At 49.9% G+C, this 22,397-nt stretch overlaps 1 protein-coding gene across 3 annotated transcripts in view; it reads left to right on the forward strand.

Moving 5' to 3' along the window:
• The window catches only part of PRICKLE2 (prickle planar cell polarity protein 2), a 101,926-nt gene that overhangs the window by 75,057 nt on the left and 4,472 nt on the right, over positions 1 to 22,397 (forward strand). For all 3 annotated transcript variants that reach the window (XM_014873113.2, XM_088171295.1, XM_014873105.2), the window contains exons 3-7: positions 6,025 to 6,138; positions 7,849 to 7,986; positions 8,638 to 8,841; positions 10,496 to 10,682; positions 12,985 to 13,848. In XM_014873113.2, coding sequence (XP_014728599.1) covers positions 6,025 to 6,138; positions 7,849 to 7,986; positions 8,638 to 8,841; positions 10,496 to 10,682; positions 12,985 to 13,848 — 1,507 coding nt within the window. The remainder of the gene's footprint in view (positions 1 to 6,024; positions 6,139 to 7,848; positions 7,987 to 8,637; positions 8,842 to 10,495; positions 10,683 to 12,984; positions 13,849 to 22,397) is intronic.

The following is a 22,397-nucleotide window of genomic DNA, read 5'->3' on the forward strand; positions in this document are numbered from 1 at the left end:
AGAAATCCAAGAGCATGTTATGTGGGATACCCAGGGGAATGATCCGTGATGATCAATGCAGCAGATGATCATTATCATTCCTGGTGCTCCCGGGGACCTTGAGCCCTGCATGGACCTCGCAGCATAGACCACTCTCGATGCTGTTGAAAGCACTGATCTGGCTCTTTTTAATCCAAGTTCAATTTCTGCTTAAAGAAAGAAAAATCATGTCATAGGCTTTCACAAGTCTAAAACGTGTGGACGCAGGGCCTTCATTCAAGCGTTGCTCTTTGATGCCAGCAGGAAGCGGCGCTTCCGCAGGATCTCTTACAGACCCAGGGCTGCTCCAAAGGCTTGGCAGGGATGGATGTCGCTCTCGACTGGGGAGCAGCAGCCTCAGACGCCTCAGCTGCCGTCAGCCGTGGGAGAGGAGCGTGCGGAAAGCCGCAGAGCGTGCCAGAACAAATAGCACTTAGGAAAAATGATTTTTTTCCTTTGTTCCCTGCCTTTGTCCCTCTGAGTTAGGAGCGGGTTTCCAAGAGCAAACCCAGCGTTGCGGGATGCCGGACTGCCCGGCGCCGGGATCGCCTCTGCCTCCCGCTGCTGTGTGCCGGCCCCTGGGTGCTCACAGATCCGGGGGGATGCAGACCTGCTCCCAGCTGGGCCTTTGGGCTCTCAGGGGCACTCTGGATCTCCCCAGGCTGCGTGCCTGCTTGCACCCCACGCTTGCAGAGCCAGCCAGCAGTTCCCACTCTTCGTTTCAGAGCATCTGGCCCTGCTGTAAGGATTGTTTTGCTTCAAAAAATAAATCAGTGCTTTGTATCCTAATGGCCTTGGAAAAGGACGACATGCCAGACTTGGGCCAAAGCACACTGAACCCGTTTTCCAGGCTCACACGTGCTGTCATCTGTGGAGCTTTTGTGTGAGTCAACATGTACGAGCACTTGCAATGTTTCACAGACATATTGGGAAGTTTATTTGCATGTGGTTTGTTTGGGATTTTTTCCCTCCTTGTTTTTCCAAGAGAGGCTAGCAGGAATGAGAAACATACAAAAGCATCAGGTTTGTTTCTCTGTCAATTTTAAGTGCTCAGTGTAAAGGATCATTAAAGCCTGACGTGTGCTGTTCAGAAGCTGGCACTGGGGAGGAGCAGGCAAGCCACAGGAGCAGCCCTGCTCGCCTGGGCCAGCACAGGCTTGTCAGAGCCACTGGCCGCCTTCTTCCCTCAGCAGCCAAATCCCGTGGGAGTTTGCACGCAGCAGTGAGCCAGGAGAAGGGGCCACAATTAAGCACGCACACATCAATGTGCCACCAGCTCCCTGTGCTGCCAAGTGACATCTCTGGGTGTCATGGAATGGGCTGCCAGGCCTGTGGTACCCTGGCAAGTTCTCAGGGGAAATGATGCTGTCCTGGGCATGGGGGGGGCGTTGGGGAATGCTGGTGTGCCTGTATTTTGAACAGAGTCCACTGTGTGTGATGATTTACTGCCCTGTGCCTGAGTGGTGGCTGACTCACCAAGGTCCCCTTTTTGGGGACATCTGCGTTCAGGCACCCTGCTGCACACAGGCCAGCACGTCCTGCCTTCACAGGGCTCTTTGCAAAAGCCTTGCAGTTGGTTTGGTTTGGTTTGGTTTCATGAGAGCCAGGCGGGATTGCCCAGCTGGCTGTGCTGGAGCTGTGAGGGCTGAGCAAGTCAGCACCCGTGCCAGGACACCGTGTGCTCCTTTGTAGTCCATCCCAGCCATAGAGTCATCCCAAACAGCCCGGTTTGGTGGGTGCTTTAGGAAGGGGTGAGTACAACCAAATGCTACTTCCCAACAGCAATTTGTGGTGTAAGAAATATGATATTTCCCCTCCACCTCCTTTAATTCATTGATCAAAGAGATCCTTCATCAATAGCTTGAATTTGCAGGATGTTTGCAAACTTTTTCTTCTAGGAGGTGTAAGGCTTTGCTCACAGATGTACTGGTGTGGGTTTTGTCTTTGGTCACCCTGGGACCGCTGGGACAAGCTGCAGTCCTGCCTTTATTTAGCAGGGCCAGGGTAGGTTTGCAAACTGTCAAAGTTAAACTGGAAACATACCCCAAACCTAAGAAGACCACAGAACACAAAGGCATTTGTAAACTAATGTAATTACTTTCCTCAGTGCCTTTGAATAAAGTTGGCTCCAGTTTAAAGGCTTTTTCCTACCCTGTTTTTACATTATGTTCTTTCCTTTCTCTGGTTTATTTCTTTTTAAATTTCTACCTCCCCCCTCTTCCCCTCCTCCCTTTTAGCATCAAGCCGCTATTAATTTCTAAAATGTATATCAATTTTTGTTAGCAAAACTTGGTGTTTGGACATTTTCCTTTTGAAGGTGAGAATAACACCTTGGGAATCTGCTGTGCCGTGTTCTGGTAGCACGGAGCCTGTCCAAATGGGACGTCCCTGGGGCAGGATGGAACTTGCCCAGCCTGCCAGTATCCTATGGCACCTAGCACCCACAGCTGTCCCCGTGCCCAGTGCACTGGCCAGACCATCCCCATGGCATCTGCGACCTTATGATGTTGTCTGAAGCCTTATTTTAACTCAGCGTGATGTTTTCCAGTTTCCTTTGGGATTTCTGTCATCCAGATGTGAGCAGAAGTCAGAGTGAAGTGGGACAAGTGGGGAAACTGAGAATGAACTCTAGTCCAGGTTTTAAAAACCTGTTTTTCACGCAGGTTTAACTCCTGTGTGTTAATGATGCTTGTTGGGATAATCACGGGCAGAGCAGATCTGTTGCGAGGGGAAATAGGAGGATGCAGAGCTGCTGTGTTGTACAGCAGAAGTATTTAATAATAAAACAGTTACAGATACTGCACAGTTTAAAGAGGAAATGTTATCTCTGTGGGGTCACTGCCCGCACTGTTATCCTTATCTGGGTGCACCTCCTGTTGCAGAGCCTGTAAGGGCACTGGAGCCATCACCAGGCACGTGGGGGGCCTCACCCTGGCCCTGCAAGGCTCAGCAGCTACAAGGCTTGTGCGTGCTGCAGCACAGAGCTGGATGGAGGAGGAGTTACTTTAGCATAAAACAGTGACCTTTTGTACAAAAGCAAAGTGCAGATTGAGCAGTTTTAGTTTTCCAGCAACAAGTTAACACTTTCTGCAGGCTTTTACCCTGAAAAGCCAGATTGAGCTAAGAATCCCCTATTCCTTCTTTATTTTTGAGCATCTCACAGGTCTGTGCCAGCTCAGCTGCCAGCTGCTCCCATGCCAGGTCAGAAATGCTGTCAGCAGCCATCTGGGCACAGAGGCAGGGACACTGGCAGCCTGTGACCCTGTCCCTCCCAGTCTTGGGTCTCCCATCCAAGGAGCTGGGTTCATGCCATGGGAATGGGTGATGGATGAGAGAGTGTTACATGCACAGGCCTGGCCTAATGTCAGCCTCAGCAAGGGATGTTCTTCAGCTCTTCATCTGCCCTCTGGATGGATCTCTTGGGATAGAAGTGATGTCCCAGGTGAAAGGATCTGTGCATCCCTCTGGTTCAGGTTTTTCCCCAGAAGAGGGTAGTGGCTGGAGAAGCAGTTGGCAGGATTTTCTCCCCATGAGATGTTCCACAGGCACTGGACAAGGATTGGCAGCTGCTTCTGCTCCATCCTCTCCATGGGCACTCCTGTAGAAGGTCCCCTTGGCTGATGCAGATCCAAAGCAAACCCTTTCAGGTTATTTCAGGCAACAGAACACAGGTTGGAGCCTGTTGTATTTATTTTGTTTTGCTTCTCAAACCAAATTGCCCATCCCTGCCAAGCTATGTTGCTGGTGTGATGGGAACCAGTTCCTGCAGTCCTGCTGAGACTTAATGGAAAACTTCCCAGCGGAAGCAGGAGCAGAGCTGGGCACGTACGTCCTGCTGGATTGTGCTCCAGGAAGGCAGCACCCTGGCAGCTGAAGGAAGAGCTCCCATCCTTGGTTTTTGCCCAGGGTGAGCGTCTTGGGTCTTGTTGCTTTAGTAATTTGGCGGCTCTTCAAAAAAAAGTAATTTATGGTCTCCACCGACTTGAAGGACTTGGTGGGCAAAAAAACTTCATTGCAAGAAATCAAAACACAAGCTAACCAATGTGAGCACAGGGCACAGTGAGCAACCTCTCTGCACGTGGGGAATTTGGCAGCAGAAGGCAGCAGGAGTGTGTGCTGGTCAGGCACGCACAGAGTGGCCGTGTGGAAGCCTGGCAGCCCAGGAAAGGGTCTGCTGTGGCAGCTGGGGTATTGCTGGGAGATTTTCAACTGCAAACTCTGCTACAGACTTGCTGCATGAACTTAGGGACCTCATTTAATATCATGATACTGCAGTTAGTCCTTTGCAATATGTGTATTTTCTACCTTGTGTAGCATAAGAATTTTAGTGTTTTTAATGTGCTTTGATGTCTCTGGATGAAGGATGCTCTATAAATGCAAAGTAAGTGTTTTAATGTATGTAGTTTGTTTTCTTTTTAACATAACAAAATCCTTTGCACCCATTCTTTCTTTGACAGTTTCCATAGCTGGTGGGTCTGTTTCTGCTGTGTCTTAGCAAAACAAATTTAGGGTTTTGCAGTGGCATATGCTCAGCATGTTCCTTGGCATTGTGACACAAGCAGTTCCGTTGTCATCAGCCCTGCAGACCTGTATGTGGAAATCTGCTAAAATATCCCTTTCTGGAAAACCTGATGATGGGGAAAGGTGGATGGTGACATCGATTTGGGAGGAACCATAAATTGAGAAAACCACCGGAGCAGCTCTTGCTCACAGGTAGTTCTGAATGAGAGCAGGGAGTGAGATGAATGCAGAGCAATAATTCCTGAATAAAGCTAGTTTGGATAGCTATTCTGGAACAAAAAAGTATTTCTTCCTGTAGAAGATAACTGTGTGTGAGCCACCCTCACCAGCCTGCGAGCCCATGGGTGAGCTCCCCTGCCAGCCAGCCTTGTGTGACCAGCCTGTCCCCATTCCTCCCAGTGACCCACAGCAGCTTGTCATCCACAGATGCTGTGGGGCTGTGCAGGCAGAGAGGGCTTCTCTGGAGAGAGCTGGCCCAGGTGATGCTTTCTAGGCCAAAGTCCAAAGCATATAGTAAGGGAAAAAGCTGATCTGAAATCACTGCAAAGAAAGTGTTATTTGGGAAAAGCCCGGTGAAAGCTGCAGGCAGTGCAGCCACTCCAAAATGAATTGCTGATAGCTGAGGGAGCATCTCGGGGCTAATCCCACCAAGGCAAAGCAGAAAGCTGTGCACATTGGGAGAACAGCCTGCATCTCTCTAGCCAAGAGTAGATTTAAGGACGTCAGCCAGCCCTCTGCTTCTGCCCAAGCTTCTGGAGACATCTGGGACTGCAGCAAATCCCAATCCCAGCTGAGCTTTTCCTTACCTTTCCCTTCTCCTGGTTCTTCCCAAGCTGTTCAGCATCACCGTGGCCATCTCAGAGCAAATCCTCAGCCAGCGAGTCCCCTCCCGGTGCTGGCCCGGCCCTTGAGTGCACATCCCAGGTGTGGCAGTCGGAGGAGAGATGCTGGGGTTCAGGGTGTGCTTCCTCTCTGGGCTGCACTGCGCTCCCAGCGTCGGGCACGCTGCTCCTCTGCCTTTTTAATAGCTGATTTTAATTACACGCTCTGAGACGAAAGAGAAAAACTAAGCCTTCCAACAGATTTTATCTGCTGTTTATTTCCACAAATTGCTGCAGAAAAAAGCCCGGAGGGGTTTGATGGAGGTGGAGGCTGAGATAGCCGGCAACACGGAGACTGCTGGGGCGCAGCCTTTTTAACCTCCCTGCCGAGGCAGGTGCCGACACATCCCCGCAGCCGGCACAATGCTCACGCTATGGAGGCTGACAGAGCAAACGGTAACGTGCCCACCTCGCCGGGGCTGCCAGCCCTCTGCCTTGGAGGACTAAAGAAAACAAACCCGAAGCAGCTCCTGGCTGTGTTTCCACAGCTCAAAATCTTCGGGAAGACCCAGCGCTTGCTGCCGCAGGGGGTGGCTGCTGGCCGGGCACAGGGGCGTGGGCTCGGCCAGGGAACCCCACTGCAGTCCCCTCTCTTGCTCCGTAGGTGCACCAGTACTACAGCTGCCTGCCCGAGGACAAGGTTCCCTATGTCAACAGCCCGGGAGAAAAATCTCGCATAAAGCAACTTCTTCACCAGCTGCCACCACATGACAATGAGGTCAGTATCCAGAAAATGTCCTTGGACATCAGCAGGGCTGCGGGTGGGGAATGGACACTCTTCCTGGGGCTGCTTGTGGGAAGCATGGCTTTCCTTTCTCAACTCCTTTTGCTTTTCAGGGGGATATACTTGAATTTCGATCATACTGGTATTAAGTTGCTATATTTGCTCCCTGCTTTGATTGTTGGAGGTAGGGAGTTGTTTGTTTCTAAAGTTAAAATTTTTAAAAATCATCTTTTTTCAGTTGTCTGAAATAAAAGCATTTTCTCAGCCTTTGGAGGCCAAAACCCGGTTAAAAGTGTCTTGGAATGCTGTTGAGATTATCTAGAGACAGATCCGAAGTTGCAAAAGCCTTTTCCCAGGTGCTGCTTCCGACTCACTTTGGAGTGGGAGTGGGAGTGAGTGTGCTGAGGAGGGGCTTCACCTGGGCTGAGCCTCACGAGCTGGGAGAGCCTCTGAGGCCGCAGATTGAGTCAAAACCAGTCAGAGCAAAAGAAACCCTCTTATGTCTCACAGGAATGATGTGAGGCAGCAAAAAGGGTCTGGTCTTTGACGTCCTGATCTCACCAGTGAGAACACTGGCTTCTGGTAACCCACAAAATTTCCCTCTGTAAACAAAAAGAATTATTTTCACGCTGCTTTCTGAAGAAGCCGCTCTGGGAAATGCACGCAGGTAACTTGTTTGATCTCAGTCAGATTTTTACAAGTTTGCCTGCATGTGGCTGGATGCCATGGGCACAGCACTGTCAGCATGGGGCGAGCTCCAGGCACAAAGAAGGGACTTCTTCCCGTACACCCTTGGGCCCCTGCCTGCCTGCTTCCCTGGCAGCTGCTGGAAACCCACAGCCTCTGACAGCCAAAAAACATATGAGTAAATACACACAAATGCTGCTACTGCAGCCTGTTTTCCTGCGAGTTGGACATGCAAGTCTGCGTGTATTTTCTGCAAATTGGCAGAGTATGCATCCAGTTTCCCTTCATGCTCAGTTTTGCTCCTTTGAACATTCAGGGTGTGCTGGTTGCTCATGTGAATAACCCTGCTCAGCTCCATGAGCCTGCTTTCCCAAGTAACAGAGGGTGGAATGGGCACTGGTGCTACATTTCACCTCCCTGGTTCTTCAGTTGTATTCCCCATTGAAATGCAATCAGCCAAGACCTAAGCCTGCAGGATGGAAATTGCCAGGAAAACCTCAGAGTTTTATAAGCTTCAGGGAAATTGCATCATTCATTGTATCCTTTTATTTTACTTATTTCCTTATTACCTTGCAGTGCAGAGGTTTTACAAATGAGCAGGCTTGATCCTGTGCTGGAAGAATCGTTCATAAGTCACTGGAACTCTGTCATTCATGCAGAGAAAAGGGTCTGTGCTCTAGAAATGCCAGTGGAATATTATGAAAACCTCTGCCACAGAAGGCCGATGGAGAAAGCAGGAAAACCATCAGTCCAATTGCTGGTCTGGGTGGTCCTCTGAGAACTTTTAAGACTTTTCTACAAATTGAGCACCCAAAGAGCAGCAATCCTCCTGCCCTTTTTTCTTATCTCCACCGCTTGAAATTCTGACCAAACCCCAGATAACTGAAGCCCATGTACCTTTGTTTCTCCAGCCTCCCCACAGCCAAAGGCAGAGGTTTGCAGGGCCCATGGAACTTTGCCTCACTGGGCAGCGAGCCAGGGACACCACAGGCACTGAGCATCACTTGTGTTTTTTAGGTCCGTTATTGCAACTCATTGGATGAGGAGGAGAAGAGGGAGCTCAAACTCTTCAGCAACCAGAGGAAGAGGGAGAATTTAGGGAGAGGCAATGTTCGGCCATTCCCTGTGACTATGACAGGAGCCATCTGTGAGCAGGTGGGTAGTGGCTGATGGACTGGTACCTGCATCACCCAAGTTAAGTGAAGCATGTTTCCTGTGAAGACAGGCTGAGTTGGGGCTGTTCACCCTGGAGAAGAGAAGGTTCTGAGGTGCCTTAAAAACCTTTCCAGTACGTAAAAGCTACCTGAGAGCAGAACAGGGACATTTTACAAGGGCATATATTGATAGAGGGAATGACTTTAAATCAAAAGAGGGCATGTTTAGATTAGATACTAGAAAGAAATTCTTCCCTGTGGGGGTGTTGAAGCACTGGCACAGGTTGTCTAGGGAAGTTGTGGATACTCCGTCCCTGGAAGTGTTCAGGCCAGATTGGATGAGACTTTGAGGAACCTGGTCTAGTGGAAGGCATCCTTGCCCATTGCAGGGGGATCAGAACCAGTTGATCTTTTGGTCCTTTCCAAGTCACACCATTCCATGGTGTAGTGACACTCATGGAACACGCATCTGCCCGTGACCCTGCGAGGTGCGAGTGCTGGGGTCTGTCAGGGCCCCTTTCAGGATATTCCACGTGGAATTGTCAGTTCAGCTCTGGGCATTATGCAGGGCAGTGGTTGTGAGAGCATCCTGTTGGTGATGGGTGGCAGTGGGCTCACCCACGCCTCCGTTAATCCCTGGCTTTTCTGACAGTGCGGCGGGCAGATCAATGGAGGGGACATGGCTGTCTTCGCTTCACGAGCAGGACACGGCGTCTGCTGGCACCCTCCCTGCTTCATCTGCAGTGTCTGCAACGAGCTGCTGGTCGACCTGATCTACTTCTACCAGGATGGGAAGATCTACTGTGGCAGGCACCACGCCGAGTGCCTCAAGCCCCGCTGCGCCGCATGCGACGAGGTAAGAGACAGCATCTGCCACAGGTGCTGCCACCCACTGGGGTGGCACAGGAGGGTTGGGTGGCATTTCCCCTCCGTCCCTGGCTTTTTCATGGAGGCATGCACACCAAACTGATGGCTTGGCTTTGCCAAGGGTTGGAGCAAACTTTTCCTAAGGTTTCAGGTATTCTTAGTTGTAGTCTGCCTAGGACTGTTATGAGTTAGGACCTCATCTACACACAGAAAGCTGGGGGGTTTCCATGCGTGTTTCCAGTAGAAGCACAGCCTCCTGGCTGTGTGATTTTAGCCCAGCTGGGTGTGGTGATCCTCCCTTCTCCTCCATTTCTCCAGAAGTCCCTGGTGGAATGAGTGCTTTGTTTCTTACAAGTCGGTCATGTCTGAGTACACACCGAGCTGAAATAGGCTTTGAGAGAGGCGATTAACAGGCTATAGGAAGCTGAACAAATAGAATACAAAACTAAGATAGAAAACCATACAGAGTCTCCTCTGAGCATTTCTCAAGTGTCAATCTCTGTTTAAAAGGCTGGTGAAGGAAATTGCTCTGGTTTTTGAAGTTATGAAAACCATAGCGTGGAAAACTGTATGTACTATAAAATACCATGTCCCATCCTTGTAAGCATGTAATAGTAAATATCCAAGGCTATATGTGCTTCAGATATAAAGAGCATTGATGTATGTGTCCAATTAAATTTGTAGTGTTACCAGTGAAAGACAACCCCTAACCATTCAACTGGCTCTATTTCTTTGTGGCTTAGGCTTGGTAATTTTTCTTAATGTGCTTTTTATCCCTGCAAATTCTCATTTAATTCTTTCATTCAGCTCATTCTTCAGCATGCTTTTCTTCCCTTAAAACATCAAGTACTAATTGTGAGAAACAGTAATTCAGGGGTAGGAGGGTGTGCAGGGAAAAACCTTTCGGTGTACCCTGTGCCAGCATAGAGAACCAGGGAGCAGATCTGGGGCTGTTGGCTCCCTTGACTTGGCTTTGGGAGTTGAGATGGGGTGGGGCTAAGAAGAAGACACAGCAAGAAAGCATCTGCTGAAGACATTTTAGATGGCTGCTTCTCCAGCTCATCCTTAACAGCACTCTGAGCCTCAGTTTCCTCACTGGTATAATGACTGTAATCATCTTTATAGGCACCCATCTGGGGTAGCATCAAGACTAGGAGCCAAGGTAGCTCCATCTTTCCTCCTCTCTAGAGAGGTGCCCCTTTTCCTTGTGTTTTGCTCATCCTTTGTGGTCAGGTCCCTATTTCAGAGATGGGTGACTGTGTTCCAGTAAGCAGCTGCTGGTTTATCAGAAGCCCACCAGATCAATAGGTTGTATATAAGTGTGTTTATTACCCAGATCGACCTCTCTGTTTGATGGGTGAGCTTAGGAGCACATTACTGCAGCTCTGCCTTAACGCTTTGTAGTCTGGGCACTTAAGTGCTTCTGAAGAATTTGCATTTTAATGGATTTTCCTAAGAAATGATGGGTGCCCCTGCCACAAACTAAACTATGGGATTTTCCCATGCAGGACTGGTGGAGTTAGCTGTAAAACTTGGAGGTTGCATGAACAAAGGGGCACAGCTGCCGTGCAGGAGACACAAAGGTCGGTGTCTGCACCCCTTTTCTAACCAACTCTGCCCCACTCTTGTGCTTCTTCCCCCAGATCATTTTTGCCGACGAGTGCACCGAGGCCGAAGGGCGGCACTGGCACATGAAGCATTTCTGCTGCTTCGAGTGCGAGACGGTTCTGGGGGGCCAGCGCTACATCATGAAGGACGGGAGGCCCTACTGCTGCAGCTGCTTCGAGTCCCTGTACGCCGAGTACTGCGACACCTGCGCCCAGCACATCGGTACGTGCAGGGGCACAGCCCCAGGGCAGCTGCCTGCTGACAGGAGCTGCTGCAGTCAGTCCTTGACACAGTGGGGCTGCGGGCAGGACGAGGCACGGCTGGGGCAACCAAATGTGCTTGTGCCTCTCTCCCATCCCACCAAGGTGATTGATTTGGTTAAACCACTGTTTATTCGTTTTTGTAGTCAGAGAGGGGAGGATTATCAGAGGGCAACCTCAGGAGCCGTGGCAGCTAGTGAAAGCTTTCTCTGGCGTAGTAAAATTTCTCTGGCATGTTTTTTTCCCTTTAAATCTCATTTTCCTGTAAACAGCCTGACTCTTTGACTCAGATTTTTACCATCCAAGCTTGCCAAAGGATCACGTGATTTGATAAGCTACTGTCAGAAAAGATGCTTGTTCATTAGGCATCATTATTGTTTTTGAGCCTTTTTCAATCAACTTGCAGATAGATGTTCTCAGACAGAAAGAAATAATGCATCAGGGTCAATTTATATTCCTAGAACAGTGATTTAAATGCACTTCAGTCAGGAGGCTAGATGTTCCCAAGCTGGGCGGGCTGGGAAGCACCTTGCTGGTCTCCCCAACCCCCTTTGCCACTTGGCTGAGCACAGTGAGCACATAGACAGCCCTTCCTTTGTCCATGGAGGTGTGAGCTCACATGTTCAAATACTTCATATGCTGCAGAGGAAAAAAAACCCAAACATTTTGCTCCTGTGCAGCAGCCAGATGGCACAGGGAGGGGAAACACAGGGTTTCATTGAAGCACTTGGAGGATGCATCTACTGTGACCTGCAGCACATCCTTCCCAAAAGCTCAGCTGCAGAAAGGTGAAGAAGCAGCTGATAATGTTTCTTGCATGTTCCCTTCTCTTGTGCTTCCTCCATCTGCTGTCCTTCACTCCAGCTGGCCTGCTGGAGCCTGCTGACCATCAGGTTTTCAGGGTAAAATGTCTGGTTTGGTGCATATTTGCACATTTCTAGCAAAGGAAGGACTGCCACCATTTTGCTGCAAGTTTCCCATAGTAGTGAACTGAGCACTGTGCCAACGAGCTGCAAAAATCAGAGGTAAGCATGTCTTGTAAGGCTTGGGTTGGGTAAGTGAGGATGGAGTAAAGAAGCTGCACTCCTTTCTCTGCAAGATGGCTTTGAGCAGTGAAAATGGAGCTAATAAAATCCCTTCCCCTGTCTTGTCTCTCTTTTGCCCACAAGTGTAGCACTCCCATCGGTATAAAAGCATTTTGCTCACTATAAGGGGAGGAAAAAACCGATTATACTAAACCTAATTTTGCTTGGAATAAAACAGGCCATTAACATACTGTTCATTTATGAGTTACCTGGCAGCACTTGGCCCCACAGCAGGTGTGCAGGCACGTGCTGTGCACGTGTGGGTGCAGCACCCACCGTGCCAGCCAGCCCACTTTGTGCATGGCACTTCCTCAGGGAAGAAGGGCAGCGAGGGCTTTGGCCAGGAGCAGCAGCTTAAACAAGTGTGCAAACATTATAATTGAAACCTCAGGAGCTTTGCTCACGGCTCTGACTGAGAGCACTGTGCAGATGTTGCTCACTGGGGTTTGGCTGGAGGGAGACAGACTGTCTGTGTCAATTCCTTTACTGAGCCCAAGAGGGGCCTGGTGAAGCAGCCCAGGAAATGTGGCTGGGTGCAAGACAAGGGTGTGTGCTCGACCCCTGGGGCCAGCTCTTTCCATTCTCTTTTGGATAAGAGGCCTCAGAAGCTAAAGTAAAGTTAGGATAGGACCACAGTAGCAGCAAGGGACCAGGATGTCATCTGCTCTGTTACATACTTAACCAAGTCAGCACAAATTCCTCATTACGGTTTAGTTGGAGGCTTTTTTTTTTAATAAACAGCATATTGCTTTTACTTCAAGGACTTTATGGGGAACTTCTTGCATTCTTTTGCTTTATGATCGGAAATATCCTCATTTAATACAAAATAGCCTGAGGCATGGTTCTGCTGCCTTTCACAGCACTGAGTAACTCCCAAGCAAAGGCCTGGAATTAGAATTGGGAAGAATTAAAAATGGGATTAACTTCATGCATCAGAGAAGCCCTGATAAAGGGCTTTCAAGAGCGAGGCTGAGTGCATATCACTCATAGGGGATCACAGAGTCATAGGATAGTTCGGGTTGGAAGGGACCTTAAAAGGTCATCTCATTCCAACCTCCCACCACCAGCAGGGACACTTTCCATTAGACCAGATTGCTCCAAAGCCCGTCCAGCCTGACCTTGATGCAGGTGTTAAGTGCAGTGTTGATGACTCTGACACTGTGCACCTTCTCCCTCAAGGTATCGACCAGGGCCAGATGACGTACGACGGCCAGCACTGGCACGCCACCGAGACCTGCTTCTGCTGTGCCCAGTGCAAGAAGTCACTGCTGGGACGGCCCTTCCTGCCCAAACAGGGGCAGATCTTCTGCTCCAGGGCCTGCAGCATCGGTGATGACCCCAATGGCTCCGACTCCTCCGACTCGGCTTTCCAGAGCGCGCGAGCCAAGGAATCGCGCCGCAGCGCCAAGATCGGCAAGAACAAGGGCAAGGGCGAGGAGGGGGCACGCAGCCCCTGCAACCAGCTGCAGGTCACCTCCAACCGCCTCTCCACAGATGTGGACCCGCTGTCCCTGCAGATGGACCTGCTGAGCCTGGCCAGCCAGACACCCAGCCTCAACAGGGACCACTTGTGGAGGAGCCGGGATGAGCTCTATCACTATGGGGGCAAAATGGAGCAAAGCCAGTCTCAAACCCCCTTGCAGCTTCTCAGCCAGTGCAACATAAGAACCTCCTATAACCCCACCCAGGTCCCGGGCTCGCAGTCGGATTTATGGGCCAAACACTTCAGCAACCCAAAGAGGAGCTCCTCGCTGGCCATGAAGACCCATGGTGGCAGCTTCATCCAGGACTGCAGAGAGGACTACTACTCAGGGAGGCTCCGCTCGCAGGAGAGCTACAGTGACATGTCCAACCAGAGCTTCCCAGAGACCAGAGGAAGTGTCAAAGTCCCCAAGTACGAAGAGGAAGAGGAGGGTGGGATGCCAACATCGCAGTGCCGCACCCGTCACCCCATCAATGCCCTCAAGTTCACAGAGGACCTGACGCCCACTGAGCAGACTCCCCGGGGCTCCATGGAGTCCCTGGCACTCTCCAATGCTACAGGTATGTCACCCCTACTCCTGCCACCCTGAGACCACCCTGGCACGCCCTCCTTGCAGTTGAGTCCCTTGCATTCCAGTGTCTTCCCAATATGAGGGTGACCAACAGCTTGGGGACCACTGCTCAGTGACACAGCCTAGTCTGCCTGGTCCCAACAAGCCTGACAGTTCCTTTCCATGTGCTTGCTTGTTTACCAAATGCAGAACTTTATAGATGGCTGGCCTTTCTGTGCAGCTCAAAACAAATGTTTTCAAGCTCTTTAATCCTCCCTTTTGTGAAGAGAGGGGGAAAACCAAGGCCAAGTGCTAACACAGAGACAGATTCCAGTCTTCAGCACTTGAAGGACTGCTGTCACCTGCCCTTGCAGGCTAAAAATATTTTTGAATGCTTTGAAATAGGCCTAGTTAACCCTTTTTGAATGTTATGCAGTTCTCAAGCACGTGACTAGTTAAAAGAAATTCCTCCCCCTCTATGCAGAGCTCTTTAATTCTTCTTCCCCAACCCATTGGTAGAAACTGCAGGGAAAAGCCAGGCAAGATGCTTGTCCCATCAGGCTGGGCTTGTTTCTCACGAGCACATCCCAGGGTCATATTTCTCAGTCCTCTCACCCCAAACATGTTTGGGTTTCACTCGTGGCTGCAGGGATGGGTGTGTGTGTGTGCACGGACGTGTCTGTGTGCGGCTCTGGTCTGCAGCTGGTGCTGGGCAGGCTCTGTCCTTCCTGCAGCCTGCTCTGCTTCACTCACCCACCACATCTCCCACGTCCCTCAGTGCAAAACTGCTCAGAAAAGGGAATACTGAGCCTGGTTTGCTCACCAGGGAAACTGCCTTGCTTTTTCTTAGTGGCTCCCCTGGTTTTTCTCGGTTCCAGCCAATCATTTCTTGGGTTTGGGCAGGTCCTGTGTCTGAACCCCTGCAAAGTGGAGCCTTTCTTCTGGCAGGGAACGGCCCGTGGGGTGTTTGTGCCTGGTCCTGAGGATCCCCCACAGGATACTGGCAATGGGTGGTGGGGACTGCCAAGCCCACAGAGAGCTGAGCCCCCCTGAATCTCAGTTCTGGGCTCTGCCCTGCCTGGATGGACAGGTTTGCTCTGCTACGCCCGTGCCTCCTCACCCGCACCCGGGGTTTGGTGTGTTTGTTTAGGGAAGCTGCCAGCCCCGTGCCAAGATGTGAAATGATCTCTGTTTCAGCCAGGATCTCCTATCCAGCAAGTGGAAAAACGGGGGGTAGAGGAGAAGCTAATGAGATGAGAAGGGTTTTACTTGAACAGTCTCACATACACACAGAGGAAAAATAGATGTGAAATGGCGAGGGAATTGGGAATTGCTCTCTAAAACAGGATTTCCCTAAGCAAAGCTCCACATTTCCAAAGCCTCTTGTGTTCCTGGAAACTTGTGTTGTGTAAACCCCATCAGTACAAAGAGTCTTGAGCAACACCAAGCTTGGATGAGCAATCCTTGAGCAGTGGAGAGGTTGTTGCATGTTTTGGAGCTGAAGTGTAACATATTATTGGGGATATAGGTCAAGACACAGAAAATATGGCAAGGCCTTCATATCAAGTGAAAATCATTCTGCCTGTCATTTTAGAAACCTCTTTTTAAAATGCAGGGAGGGAGACCTCCCAAAGGCATCCATCCACCATACAGAGCCAGAGTCTGAGTTTCCTCAGGGTCAGTGACTGTCTTACTGGCTTGCTGCTTTCCTGCTTTCTGGAGCAGATGCTCAGCATGATGGGGCTTGCAGTAAGTGTTCAACTTTCCTCTGTGGAGTGAGGTGATAATATTTTTATTAATGTGTAAGGTCCTAATAATTTCCTTTGCTCTGGGAGCTGGCTCAGCTGTGCTGGGGTCACTGCAGCAGCAACAGGCAGCTCTCCCAGGGCCATGTCTGCAATTATGGAGGACACAATTATCATGCCATTTAATTGGCAGTGTTTTGAGGACAGGGAGATTTGGTGACCTGGATGAGGTCTGCGAGAGAGCAGGTTTTTTGCCAGGTGATGTCAGGGCACAGCACCCTGCTGCCTGGCTTTTCCCATCCCTGCACTCCCTGCTGTGGCTGATCAAGCTCTCCACAGAGCTCCCCCCCAGCCACAGCCTGGGGATCTGGCTCACCCCATGTCCTCCACCCTGCATTCTCCAGTTGTGCTTTGCTAGAAGCTCCCAGGCATCCACACACAAAGTCCCTTTGAGCTACCAATGCTGCACAGTTGCTCCACCTTACAAAGTGAAATAATTAACACTGCATCCATGTAAGGTTTTAAGGCATCACTGAAAACAGTCTGTTTTTTATGGGGAGCTGAAGGGCAAACAGTCCCTGACCTGGAGAGCACATGTTAAAAGCTGGTACCTCCCTGGCAGCGGATTTTGCTGTGATGTTTCTATTACGACTTAACTGCTAATTAGCCAGAGACAGTCAGTAATGCAGATGACTCAGGGCTGTGCAGCAGTAATCCCTGTCCTTTGGCCGGAAGGCTGCCTGCCGTGAGCAGATGTTGTTCCCTGTAATATTTTGGGGTCAGCCATTGTGTGGGTCAAGATCTACGTGACCCCAATCTCCTGCAAGACCCCAGGTTTCTACCTTAGCAAAAGGCTCTGTTTAATCGCTTTAAAGCCAATTCTTCATGGGTTAGTAAAGAGGTGAGGCACCGTGTTAATCCTGGGCACATGCTCTTACAGTGCTGGGCTGTGCTCTGCTGTCACCCTGGGCTGTAGGGCACCAGCAGAGTGGCAGAGGTGGCTGTGACCCTGCTTGTGCTCTGTGTCGGGGTTTGAATTAGGTAGGAGTGTCTCTGCTATCCTCTGATTGTGCTTGTGTAATTGCCACAAATGCTGATGAGATTTAAGCACATCCCATGGCAAAGGGCAGTATCTCTTGCTGGTGGAGGGCATCTCTCCTTCCCTTCCCTGTTTCTATTTGAAAAATCCCTATTCTGCCATCAGCTGAAGGCCACAACAGACTCCAGTCTATTTGAAAATCCCTATCCTGCCATCAGCTGAAGGCTACAATAGACTCCAGTTTGCTATGGCTTCTTAGAGACACTATCCTCCTGCACTACATGGCCATTAGATGGAGAAGCAAAAAGGAAACAGTATTTCTTAGCCTGTTTTCTAAGAGAGAGCTCATTTTTGCTGATTTTCTTTTATATTATCTTCTATATTGTGCTTCCTTTGTCTGCTGTTGGGGGTTTTGGGTTGTTGAATTTTTTTTAATGGCAGTAACAAGAACAAAAGCCAGTGGATCCTATAGCAATGTTTGCCTTGTAGCTCCCTGCATTAAGCAGTTGGGACAATGCTAAGATGGAATTTGTCCAGGAAGGTTTGCTCGTGATGAGAAGCCTGATCCTACCAGAGGTTAATCACTTCCCAAAAGATACTTGGCCCATCAGCCCTGCTCCCTGTGTTTGTGTTTCCCTCCAGAAAGGTTTTGCAGTCGCTGCATGTGCGTGACAGTGGAATTGGAAATCAAGAGCTGATCTCTGCTGATTCCAAGCAGTTCTTTCCACAAAATGACAGCTGGTCAAATAGCTCACTTAAGAAAGTACCTGCAGGCTAAATGTTGTTCTCTGGGAACAGTCTCTTTGTGTGCTGCTTGCAGAGAGAAGGAGCCTTTTGGAGGTAGAAGTCACATTGAATGGCACTGCTGTATGCAAAAGGAGAAACAGATTTTAAGGATTCCTTGAGAAAATTAGTTTGGGTGAGGGGAACATCTGTCACAGGCATAAATCCAGTTTAAAGGTATGTTAAACTGGTGCTGTTACAGGGTGGAATGTGATTTCACTACTATGGCACACACTGGTCCTGTCATTTGTGTTGTGTGATTCCCAAAAGCCCAAATAGTTTGTTTTTCCAGGACTAGACAGCAACTGTGATATAACCAGAAAGCAGAGAGAACAGGGCTGATCCCTGCACGTCTGAGCTGCAGAGTGACCTGACAGCATCATCTGTCTCCAGTCCCTTTTCTTCCTCTGCCTGCAGAGGAGCTAAAAGCTACAGGGCAGGTGAGGGTAAGAACAAGCTCCGGCTAAGGGCCAGGGCTGTATTTTCTGGAGACACATTAATTAACCCAGCCTCTCCTGCTCTGGGGGCTTGGGAGCAGCTCCTGAACACCCTCGGGGATGGCAATGAGGGGTCTGAATGCTGGTCTCCCTCCCTGTGTGCTCCTCCCTGCCCTGGGCTGGAGAAGGGCGGCTGCCCCACGTGCTCCAGCTGAGTTATGCAATCCAAAACGTGACACATTGGCTGTTCCTGAGTTTTTCTATGAAAATAGGAGGCTCCCAGCTCTCTGCCATGTTCTTATCACTCTCTTTCTCCCAGCAACAGCCAGTACAAAACTGCTTCCAAGTTGGAAGATCAGATCCCTGGGGGGAATTCTTGCAGTTTTGAGGCACAGGTGTAACATTTCCTAATCCGGGGCAGATAATTTCAAAACCAATGTGAAGATAAAGGTTTTCTACCCCAAAGGGCCAATGCCAAACCAGTGTAAAACTGTCAGGAACATTTTTTCTCCCCCTCACTTGCCTTTTGCCACTCAACAGTGGGAGGTTTGGAGTGCCTGCTGCGGGGGCCATCCTCTTGCATGACTTCACCCCTTCAGTGTCACACAGGGACTTGCAGAGCAGGTGGGGTAATGCAAACCAGAGGGAGAACCAAAATGGACTTCTGGGAGATGTAACTGGGGGAAGCATCATCCCCAACATGGTTTGTTGGCCGTCAGCTGGGGAGGATGCAGGAGATGGGAGTGCTGATAAAGGAGCTGTAGGGGGGTTTCTAGATTAAAATCCAGCCTTTTTCCAAGCAGCACCCACATAGGGACTTCTTCCACCAATCTGGAAAGGACTGATTGGGTGGGAAATACCCAGTGACATCCATGGGTCACACATGGGGACACACCATGGGAGTCCGGTTGGGACTGTGACCCACTTGGCTGGGGCTCTGTCTTCCCCCAAATTGTTTATTTTCCATGATTTCCAGTTACATAAAGGCTCTGCTTTATTTCTTCATGCCCCGAGGTCGCTCAGAAGTGAGACAGGGCTGAGCTATAAACAAAGCTCTGTGCAGGCTGTTTCTTCTTACATTTCTTTCTAGTTCTACAGACTGACCTTGAAATAAACCCTGTTCGAGGGGTGGTGAGGATGCCTGACACTGTGTGAGAGAGAAGGCTCTGGCACAGGGGGCTGCACACAAGGGATGCTGTGCTGTACCCTCCTGTGCATCTATAGCTGCATTTAAACACTGGCTGTCGGGCTTTGGTGCTGGCAGGCACCTCTGTGGGGCTCTGTGGTGAGAGCTGTGATGCACAGATGTGTGTGTCTGCTGTGATAAATGTTAAGGCAAGAAGCACAGCCCTTTTCATTTGCAATATCCTATGTCAGGATATTTTGCATTCCCTGGCTGGTGCTCTTCTGCAGTGGGATGCTGGCTCACCCTGTGTTAGCACAGCTTCACGGGGAGTTTGATTTAATGGAGGCTGGGAGCTGCTTCCCCTCATGGGGGGCTCCATTCCCAGCCTCACACCCAGCCCAGTCTCTCTCTGTGGCCTCTCTGCTGTCATTTGCCAAGTGCTTTAATAATTCATAATGCAACTTGCAGCCCCCATTTAGCCAAGCACACAGTGGGACTGGAGCACCTCTGAGGGCTTTGTTGTGGCAAGGTTGTAGAGACGATGTTCACCAGGGGTATCTTTGTGCTGTTGCTCTGCTTATTTGGGTGTTATTTCCCTTGGCAGTGTTTATGGGATAAACATGGCACTCAGGAGGGGGTGGGGATGGACTTCAGAGAGGATTATATAGGGTGTCCTTAGTGAACCTGAATGTTAACCAGAAACCTGCTTGATTTTCTTGGTGCTGCAGCTAGCTCCAGTCGAGCACCCACAGCCGAGCTGCAGCTTTCCTTTGTGCTCATTGGAAAAGCGTGTGTTTCCATGGCTCCGGGGTGAAATATTGAGCCTGGCAGCCCCATGCAGTGGAGAGCAGCAGCAGAAAAACCTGCTGTGTCTACGTGTGCTGCAGTGCTGGCACCAGTCTGGCTCCAGGAAGGCCACCAGCCAAAGCACCGTGCTGGAGGCAGCAGTGACATCTCTTCCAGTGCATGAGCCTCTGGGGCAGCCAACAGTGCTGTGCTCAGTGTCTCAGAGCATCATGCAGAAGTAAATTTTGGTGGGGTCAGCATGTTATACCTGGGTTTGCACCTTTGGAATGGTCTTGGTAATGTGATAACAACCATCTCACACCATGGGCCAGAGCAGGGTTCCTGCTCTGTTGGATAGCCTTGGGAAACAGATTCTCACATTTCTTCATTAGGAGAAAGTCAGGGCTGCATGGTGAGGTCTCACCTCGTGTGCTCTTCCAGACTGCAGCTCTCTTGGGTTATTAGCTGTATTCCCAGATGAAACACTTCATTAAGTGGGAACTGCAAGAGCTGCACATAAATACTGGTAACTCAAGAAGATGTGGCCTCATGGATGGGTGTGGCTCTGGAATGGTAAATGACCTCAGGAGACAAGGGTTGGTGCCACCTTCACCCCACCCAGGGCAGTGTGGGACCAGGAATCTGGAGACACCCTGCATATGCCTGGGCACTCACTGCCTTTGGGTGCCAGGGAATCCCTCTAGTGCCAGAGCCTGCCCCAGTCACCTTCTGCTGTGATTACACAGAAAGAGTTTTCTTCTTCTCCAATCCGAAATTTTAGTTGCAGGAGTCAGCAGACCTGGAGAATAATGTGTTCCCTCCTCTTTGCAAGCATTTTTTTCTGCCTTTGAAGGTTGTTACTATATCCCCTTCAGCTTTCTCTCCTCTAGACTAAACAACCTCTGCTCTTTCAAACTTTATTCCCAGGTTATTTTTTCTAGATGAAATTTTTTTAGACAAATGGTTATTGCTATCCCCTGATCTCGCTGCGGTCAGACTGGAGCACTTCTGGCTTGTTTCCACTATGCCTCCTGTGGTCTTGTGGCTCCACAGAGAGCCACAGACAGGGACATTTTGAGACCTTAGAAAAACTAATCTGGGCCTAGCCCTGCTCATGATGCCTTGGCATAAATGTAAAATTCAGCCTGGAGACACCTTTGTGTTCTGAAAGGATTGTGGATTGCATCCTGGACTTGGAAACTGCTGTGGGCACTATAAGAGCCGTGCAGAGCTCTTTGTGCCTTCAGCTGGAAAAGCACAGCTTTGCTTCTGAGCAAGTGGAATAAATCCTTCGCTGTCACCATGGGCAGATAAAATAAAGTTTCACTCTCACAGCTGCATGGCTTGCTGGGTCACTTCCAAGTGTGGCTCCCAATAAAAAGGCTTGTGCCTGTGCAGCCTACCCAGTCTACCTGGGAAGACATATTTTGCCCTCAGCATGGAGCCTTTGCCATGCTGTCATATGGAGAGATGAAGCCACTGAATGTTGAACTGGCTTTGCATCAGAGCCTCCCGAGCACGGGCTCCATCACACCCCAAGTTCTTTGTGCTGGCAAATGTGATGGACATGTTAAGTGCTGGATTCCTCTTACAATCAGCATTTTCCCAGCGAATCAAGATCTCAGAATGTTTGTGCTTAATTATAATCAAGCTGTCTGAATGATCAGCCAGGAACATCCCCATGACTGATTAAACCTTGCACTCTGAGCATGAGCCATTCACATGGTCACGGGATCCTTGTCTGAACTTACTGCCCTGTGCTGCCTTCTAAGGAAAAGAGACTAAAGCACTCATGGTTGTCTGCTGGAGGTGTTTGAGAGACTGGAGACCCCTGTCCTGCACAAACTAAACCAATGAAGCTCTGGCTCTGCCCTTCCCAAGCTGGAGCACCTCACTTATCACAGCTTGCTTTACTGTACACAAGAACAGGTTTCTGTCCTGGCCATCCTGCTTGATCTTGGCCACATCATTCCTGCCTGTGATGTGAAGGATGCAGATAATGTCTTGTTTAATTCAAAAATACTGCTTCACTCTTGCCATGTCTCCCAAGCCTGTGTCCAGACACTAGTTTTATTCTTGCTGGATGCAGGACCACAGGAGGGAGATGGCTGTGAGGGGCCTCTGAGACCCACGGGTACCATCTGATATGGCTGGAGCTGGGAGCAAAGCACCAGCTCATGCCACACCCCTGTGAGTGAAGCAAGGTCAGCCCCTTTTTAATGATGCTGCTAAAATGAATCTGTTGATGCCACAGGAGCATCCTGTGGTGTTGGAGCTGTATTTCTGCACAGCACTGCTGTTGCTCGTTCTTATTGCAGAGCTGCACCGGCTCCCTTAATGAAGTGCTGCATAAATGTCACCGAGGGCTCATTTTCCTTGGTGTCAGCTATTGTCTGACAGATGTGATTAAGGCCACATTGGGCTGTCAACAGCCATGATTCTCATTGTGATCAGCTCTGCTGGCAGTCCTGCTGTTGCTCTGGCTTTTCAGGAAGTCTTTGTGCACGTTACCAAGTTGTTTTTCCCTCCCCAGGGGCTGCTGAGCTCTTCCACAGTGGCACAGGAGGGACATGGGGAGCAGTGCCTGATGTGACAGATGCCTTCACTGGGTTCACAGGCTGTGAAACATAATGGGAATGTGGA

This window comes from Sturnus vulgaris, chromosome 11 (genome assembly GCF_052056855.1).
Source record: "Sturnus vulgaris isolate bStuVul1 chromosome 11, bStuVul1.hap1, whole genome shotgun sequence".
Lineage (NCBI taxonomy): Eukaryota > Metazoa > Chordata > Aves > Passeriformes > Sturnidae > Sturnus > Sturnus vulgaris.